Source organism: Aptenodytes forsteri, unplaced genomic scaffold (genome assembly GCF_000699145.1).
Source record: "Aptenodytes forsteri isolate BGI_AS27 unplaced genomic scaffold, ASM69914v1 Scaffold190, whole genome shotgun sequence".
NCBI classification, from domain to species: domain Eukaryota; kingdom Metazoa; phylum Chordata; class Aves; order Sphenisciformes; family Spheniscidae; genus Aptenodytes; species Aptenodytes forsteri.
Window position 1 is genome coordinate 297,009 of NW_008794597.1, and position 7,963 is coordinate 304,971.

Here is a 7,963-nt window from a genome sequence, read left to right on the forward strand (position 1 = left end):
GAAGTGGTGGAGTCCCCATCCCTGGAGGGTATTTAAAGACGAGTAGATGAGGCGCTTAGGGACATGGTTTAGTGGGCATGGTGGTGTTGGGTCGACGGTTGGACTCGATGATCTTAGAGGTCTTTTCCAACCTCAATGATTCTATGATTCTATGATCTGGAGTTTAGGGGCTTAATCCAAAGGACACTTCCTATTTCTTTCTCCCCTTCCCTCACCTTTTCTTCCAGGCAGTCAAGTTTTAACTGTGCCATTGAGTGTGACAGCAAGGAAGAGGGAGGGAATTATTAATTATACTAATTATATAATTAGTCAAAAGGAAAACAAAATGTTTTAGTGAGTATGATTAAGACAAGCATGAATTTCATGCTCTTTAAGCCTTGATTTTTGGGGACCCACTGACTTTATGCCGGACTTGGAATGAAATCTGGAGGATGGTTTATTGAATTAGACTTTGTTCTGGTGAAGTCAGAGACACGTGTTTGACAGGACTCTGCCCATCAAACTGCTCAAATGTGAATTATCTCCTAGAATCAGAACTGGCTTGGGCAGGCTGTGAGGCAGGTTGCAGGGAAAACCTGCAGCACAGACCAGAGGACGCACCCAGCCCAAAGCTCCCAGGAGCAACAGAGATGTAGCTTTTTTTATTTATTTTTGCCTTACAAAATGCCCGTGAGCCTGTGGATGTGGATTGTTATAGTGATTTTTCCTATGGGATAGATAAAGCTCAGTGTACGTTAACTCTGTCTTCAGTATTTCCTTCATTCCGATACAAAATTGATTCCTGCCACCGGAGAAAGTGAGTGCATAAAGAATGGGACATTTTTGCCTGAACTTTTGAGATGCTGTTCAGTATAATGGATGAAAACCAAATATACACTGCCAGGCTTGCCTTTGACAAAATATGGCCAATCCTTTCTCTGCCTTTTTTTGCCTGTAGCCAAATGGTAGTTAGTTGTCTGTGCTGATGTACAGATCCTCCTGGAGAGGAGGGGAAATGGAGAATTACCACTTTTTGCCTTGAAGAATTTGGAGACGCAGCTGCGACACAAATTATTCTTTTCATTGTATTATATTACAGTGCTTTCATGCACATCGTGAGCCTGCTGACCTCAGTTTCTTTGGAAAGCAGGCTTTCCACCCCAGTGTTCCTGTGTGCCAGGAGGAGGAGAAATGCTTTCCCTTACCATTGCCACATATAAAAAATGCTAAAGCCAGTGATCCCTAGGATCTAAGGCTGGATTAAAGTTAATTTAGGATATGCTGCAGTACATGGGCAGTCCTTCAGGACTCTGCTTTATAACGTGACGGTTACTTTAGTAATACTTTTGTTTGGAAGAAAGAGAGTATGTTCTTTTCCCGTAACAAACCAAGCTACAAAGGGAGTCCAGGTAGCCCTTATCCTGGCAGCTGGGATATATCTTCTTTGAGCGGCACTCTGAGCTGCGCCTTTATCTTCCTGCCGTAGACATACTGTAATAAATGATGTTACACAGGATAGCTGTAGTACTTGGAATAAACACTTTAAAATTCCTACAGCAGAGGGCTCTGGAAAGGGTGGTTGTTGGACACAGGGAGGCATCTTTGCCTTGGCTAAGCTGGTTTTTATTTTTCTATGAGAGTAAGAAATGCATTTTTAAGTGAAAACTGAGATTCTTCCCTAATAGTCTGAATTTAGCAACCAATCCCTAAGTTTGTAATACTCTTCTCTTAATCAGAAGCTGGGAAGATCTGATAAATCTTGTGCTAATTAATTTGTAAAACTGCAGTGATTGTGAAAAGTGTGCTGAAGCAGAGAAAAAATGAGTAAGGGACGACCTTATGCCCAAGCAGTAAAAGATTATAGATAGAATAATCTTGTATCATAACAACAGCTCTGCATTAATAAAAGATAGAGCTGTGTTCTCTTGCTAGCAGCTTAACCTTGCACTGTAAACAAAGAAAAGATAATTAACTGATGGTGTTTGGTTTTTTCCCTTTCCCAAGGTTCAGATCATCCACACAGCCTGTCTTACAAACTGGAACTCGGATCAGACCAGGAAATCCCATCCGACTGGTATCCATTTGCTACTGTCCAGTTCGTCGTTCACGATACCTGTGCCTCAGGAACAGAAGTCAAGTCGCTGGGCATAGAGAGCGATGTGCAGCCCCAGAAACACGTGGTTCAGAAAGCTTTCTACAATTGCCAGGTATTTTCAGGGCTATATTTTCAGTGTTTTCCTCCTCTTCTTCATCCCCATTCCCCCATACAGTATTTGCAAGGCGAATGTGCTTTGTATTCTAAACATATCTTGTATTCTAAACACATCTTGCATGCGCTTGTGATAATGACTTTGAGGAAAAGAATCATTAAAAAATAATTCCTTGTCTGATCAAAGATGATGCTAAAAAACAGAACTGCAAATGCAGTGTTTATCCTCAGTTGAGCTATTTTGGGGAGTAGTGGTTCTGAAATCTGTTGGGTCTGGAAATGCTTTGATTCTGTGTCAAAGCTTTTACTCGTGCCGTTGCTGCAGATGCCACTTTCAGTGCCCAATTACTTGCTAATTCTACCTGGTGTTTTTTTTGTTTTCTGACTACAGGTTGAAATTGAAAAGAAGTGGATTAGGCTTGATGGAGAAGATCCAGATAAGGCTGGCAACTGCCTAATGCAGTAAAAGAGGACAGGAGGCACCGTCATAGGATATTAGTCGGAATCAATTTACATAGGAAATTCTGTTGTTAGAAGAAGCGCAGTGACCTAGTTTAGGATAAACACAGTCATTGAATTTTTTTCTTCTTTTAGTGCTTTTGGGTTTGATTCTGCAAATCAGTACTGGTTTGACTGGCCGGCGTTCAAGTAGACTTCCTGTCATGGGAATAGCGGTATGCGTAAGGTCTCCTTGTAAAGAGTTGCAGGATGTGAGCACTTAATTGACTGATTGTAATATATTATTTTCCTGTTGCGTATCTATGACTTGGGAATGATCTCATACTCCGTATTGAAACCTAATGGCACTACTCAAAGAGTTCATGTCACTTGGACATATAATATTCAGCAATAAAAACTGCCAGAGCGCTTATGTGCAGACCAGCATCTGTGTAAGGTCCAGCAGGAGCAATTACATTTTTTAGTGGTGTTTGAAAACCAAAGTCCCCCATGTTTCTGCTCCCTTCTATATATATGAACAGAACAAGTTGTAATATTATTCTCAACAAGGGCTTAATGAGTTGGAAACTGGGTGATTTCATTGGTAAAATGGGAAAAGTTCCTCTGCAATAGTATTCTTCATTTTTCTGTGGCTGCGAGCGTTTCCTCCCCAGCACTTTATAGGTTCACTCAAAGTAATCTCTTGGGAAAAAAAACGTATGGCAGATGTGATTGAAGTTTCTGTGCCAGCATTAGACAAATCTTTTTCACTACTGCAGCAAGTGAGACAAGGGGCAGATCCTCAGCAAGCGTAAATCAGTCCAGGCCCATTTCATTTGATGAAGCTTTGAGAATTTACACCAGCGGAGGGTTTTCCCCACAAACCGAAGAAATGGCTGGTTGCTGCCGTTTGCTGTGGGTCTCCTTTAGGATGCAAGTTCCAGATGTTGGTTTGGAAACTGCAGGAGCTGCTGCTTTGAGTAACTTTTAAGACAGAGGGCATGTCTTTCCATGCATGGGAAGGGAGATGTGTTCATGCTACTGGCTCTAAAGGCAGCATTTTCTGTGGGGAAACAATGCAGGAATAGACTGTCGCAAGGGAAGTGAAGCTGCGGCGCTTCAGCAGGTAGCTTGAGCCACTAACCCTGTATCAATGTGTTAACTGTGTTTTCAACAAATTATTGGCATTTAGGGAAAGGCTTTAATGGTTCCCCTCAGACTTTATCCCCTTTGTCATTTTCTGCAGGCTGTAATTTCAGGTCTGAAAAAATCTGATAAATGGAAAAAAAATGCTCCTGATTAATAGGTTTTTTTGTTTTGTTTTGGTTTGGTTTTTGTGCTGCAGTTTTTTTTAAAATTATCCTTACTTCAAACTGAAATTAGTGGAGGACAAAAATATAGTAATGCACTAAGGCTCACTTTATATTTTGTCACAGCTTGTAGCTGTTTATATGAACACTGTTTAAAAATACAGATGTTATTCCCCAAAAGTAGAAATATGTGGGATATGCACTGAGAAAATTACCAGTCTGAGGAAACAGAAGGCCATAATATGAACCTAGTTCATCACAACAAACTTTTCCCCCCATTTGGAAGCTGAGAATGAAATAGGTAATAGATTCTATAGTAAGTCCTGAGGGCAGGTTTTTTATGGGTATTGCATTGCCAAAGCCCCAAATAGACTATTGTGGTATTTTGGCTTCTCTATATATCCCTTTTTATTAGCAGATTATATTATTATAAATCTAAGCAAGCGTTTGAGTGTAGTAGTGATCCAAATATGTCTCAGCTGTTGCATCCTCCATCCGTGTTTTGACTTGAGAAGCCATTAGCACCTTCAAGTCATGTTTGGTCTGTTTTATTCATATTTAATTTTGGTTTATGTATGTCTCAGCTGAACTAAGGGGCAAAACATTTATACTTAGCATCACGGCAGAACTCTGCAATTTGCTGAAGTCCCTGGTTATACCAGAGCTACAGTATCTATTAACCTTTTCGCTCGGGAAGGTAGAGGAAGCAAACATGTGTTGCAGATACCTGCACTAACCTTTGTCTGAGGCTGACTTGTTTTGATTGACATTAACACAGCTAATTCAATAAATCTGTTAGCAGTGGTTATTGTCCAAAGTCTGTCTTGGCCAGCTGGCCCCTATTTTTCTGTTTTTAAGGGGACAGCCAGGCTGTTCTGGGACTCTTTCACCTTGGGATCCCCATTTGCAGCACTCATTTCCTGGACATTCGGTACCTGGTGGTGTTACACGTCCTGCAGAAGCAACAGCTGCTTTTCTTCTGTCAGGTGTCTGCTGTATCTCGGGATGTGTTCAAGAAGCCCATGTAGCGCTGACCCCTCAAGAGATGAGCTATTGTTTTGAATGGCCCAAGTGATGAACAGCCACGTACAAGTCTTCTTTCCTGCTAGTGAGTCTGTATTATATCTGGTATGGTGCAAATGATCATTCAGCCTTACTGAACTCGTTAACGTAAAAAGGTCAAGTTACAGCTTTATCTATGTTGCAGACTCTTGGATTTCCATCTGAGGCCTGCGATACTTGCCATTAACTTTAATCGGAATTGGATCAGGATCACAGGGAATTAATTCCACAGAAATATTGCCACACTGAAAGAAAGTTACTCTGTTTAATGCATGGCTTTCAGTTTAAACCTGACAATTAGTGCAGCCTAAGGCTGAAAAATTACCCTGTTCAGTCTCAAACTGATGTTTGTATGCCTTGCCGTCAGAATATTTAAAAACAGGCTGCAGTTTAATGAAAGAAAGTTTGGGTTGTCTGACTTCTTTTCCCACATCAAATTCTAATTTCCTACTCTATTGCAACGTGCTAAAGCAGAAACACCCCGGCTTCCCCTTTCTAGTATTTCTTTTGCATTCTCTGATGTCCTTTGAGTACAACCTACTGAACAAATATTCTCAAATATTTAAGACTCATTTGCTAACATTTTCTATGAGAAGGCTACAGCAGGTGATAGTGAGTAAACATACTGGCTTTGATTCTTTAGAAATCTGGGCTATAAGTAGTCTAACTGTAATTTGGGAGGGGAATGGAGATGAGGAACAGTTGCTATAAGCTGTTGTGATGCTCGGTGTTCAGCTAGCAGAAGGATTGGAGCTTTAAATAACCCATGAGGTGGACTGGCAACGTGCAAAGGAATACGTTTCACATATATCTGATCTCTGCTTGCCCACAGCTAACGCCTGCAGTCACTGAAATTCTTCCAGCTGTTTGGGTCACTTAAGATGCTGACACTTCGCTAACATTTACTACAGGGCAGTATTTAGATGTTAACTGTGTTTCCTTCACAAAGGACCAGCAGGGTTTGGGATGTTTTATATTTTAAACAGAAATCAATGAGAACAGCTATTTTTATGGGGTGTTTGCCTTATTTACAAAAAGTGTCGTATTTGCTGAAACCGACAAACTTTATCTTTGCGTTCATCTTTCTCATGCTAATTGTATTACTGTAGGTAAATGGTACTTGATGTAATTTTGGATTCAAACACCCATTGAAGTAAATGGAAGTCTTTTAACTGACAAAATAGGATCTGCATCAAAGTCTCTAAGAATAAAGGAAAGGCAAAAAAAAAGAAGAAAGGAATACTGGTAATGGGCAGAAAAAAACCCACTGTAGAAGATTCTTGATGCTAGTAAGCAAGCAACCTGCAATGCTTGCTTATTCCAACCAGAAAAGAGCACAAAAGAGAGGAAAAGAGGTGTTATTGAGTGTCAAAGCTGAAGCTTTGCAGTGATTGGGAACAATGGTCCGGCTGCCCCTGTGTAGCAGCTCTCAGAAAGGAGGACGATGGTGCACTCCACTGAAAGTGATGCAAGCCACTGTCGTCCTTACGCTTCTTGCTTTTTTTCCCTCCAGATTCCGTATTAATTGTCCAAAAGTACTTTACATCTGAAAACGTGTTTGCACGTGTTGCTTTTAGTTGCATTTATTTTACTTGACGGACTTCTTAGCTGCAGTATTAGTGTCTACACCTCTATTTTACATTAATTTGTCTTTTTGTTGACTAAACACAGTAACTAACTGCTGCAGTTAGTAGTTCTTAGCTATAATTTTGGTAACTCTGAAGCAGTGGTGTTATTCTTAATGGAAAATATAATTTTATTTGGGTCTTTTGTCAGTATAAGTATAAACAGATCATGCTGATAATCTTGTAATAACATTTTGTAGATTGCATATTGATTAAAAAAATAAAGTTGTATTTCAAACTAGCAGTTTCTTGTCCCCTCACTAGAAATTTATCAAGCTTCTTTTACATTTACTGTAATTCACTGGTTGATCTCGAATCATCAGGTATTGCAGTTTATTAGAAAGAGCAGTTCTACTCCGTGTGTAAGTGGGGGACATCACTCCTCGTCTTAGATAAAGCTAGTTGCAGAAAGCTGAATGATGCACTGTATTCCATTAATGATCATTTACGGCAGGCCCTTTTCCTGCCTTATTTGCATAACAATAGTAAGCCAAAGAATAACTCTGTTTTTCCCTATTCAGTGCTTCCTCCGATCTCTCTGGGATATTTGAATATAATGTAGCAACAACTGCTTAAGACTTTCACAAATTTCAGTCTGTTCTTGAAATGAGCTGTTACTAGGGAAATGGTGAAACCTCTGTAGGGAAATATGGGTATAAGGCAGAGGTTTGTGGGGCAGCATCAAAGAATGGGCTTAAAGTGTAAAATAACCATGCCACTTGCCCTGTGTTGCTGTCTCTGTAGCAAACCAGTCGGCTATTCTGGGAAACACGGGGAAATACAGTTAACATCCATTTTCAGTTCATTGGTCTTCTATCCTTCATTGAGCACCTGCAAATGGAAAGCAGGTGTCTAGCAGAAGTATAGTCCCCTTCCACAGCTTAAACAGTTTGCAATGTTTAAAAGTATCATTGAACAATATGATTCAGGTACATGAAAAAGTGAGATGGCAAATTTCTAGAACACAAGTAAAAACATGAAAACGTTTATTTTCCGGGCAGTTTCCTAGTATGTGCTATTTTATAGCCTTCTTCCTTTCTTAGTAAAAACAACCTGTAATTTTTTACAATAACAATCATAATATGTTGTAAGTGATGTTCATGCTCCCTGCTCGGTCCTTACTGACAGAAATAAAAGAAAAAGCATCGGCTCAAATTCTGCTTTGCCATCCCACAAAACCCAGCGTGATTAGGTATTTCTGGTTGTGGGTAGGTACAGTCTAGCATTACATTGCATTGTGATGGCCTTTTCAGTTTAATAGAGAATAACTTTCACTTCCATTTCCATATTCAACGATAAAAGTCTGAGGGGAAAAAATCAGAAGTGGGGACATTCTGGGA

At 40.1% G+C, this 7,963-nt stretch overlaps 1 protein-coding gene across 1 annotated transcript in view; it reads left to right on the top strand.

The window, feature by feature from the left end:
- The window catches only part of STON1 (stonin 1), a 17,484-nt gene extending 14,830 nt beyond the window's left edge, over positions 1-2,654 (top strand). Inside the window, exons 2-3 of the mRNA XM_009272696.2 lie at positions 1,984-2,186; positions 2,580-2,654. Of these exons, the coding sequence (XP_009270971.1) occupies positions 1,984-2,186; positions 2,580-2,654 (278 nt within the window). The remainder of the gene's footprint in view (positions 1-1,983; positions 2,187-2,579) is intronic.
- The last annotated feature ends 5,309 nt before the right edge of the window (positions 2,655-7,963 follow it).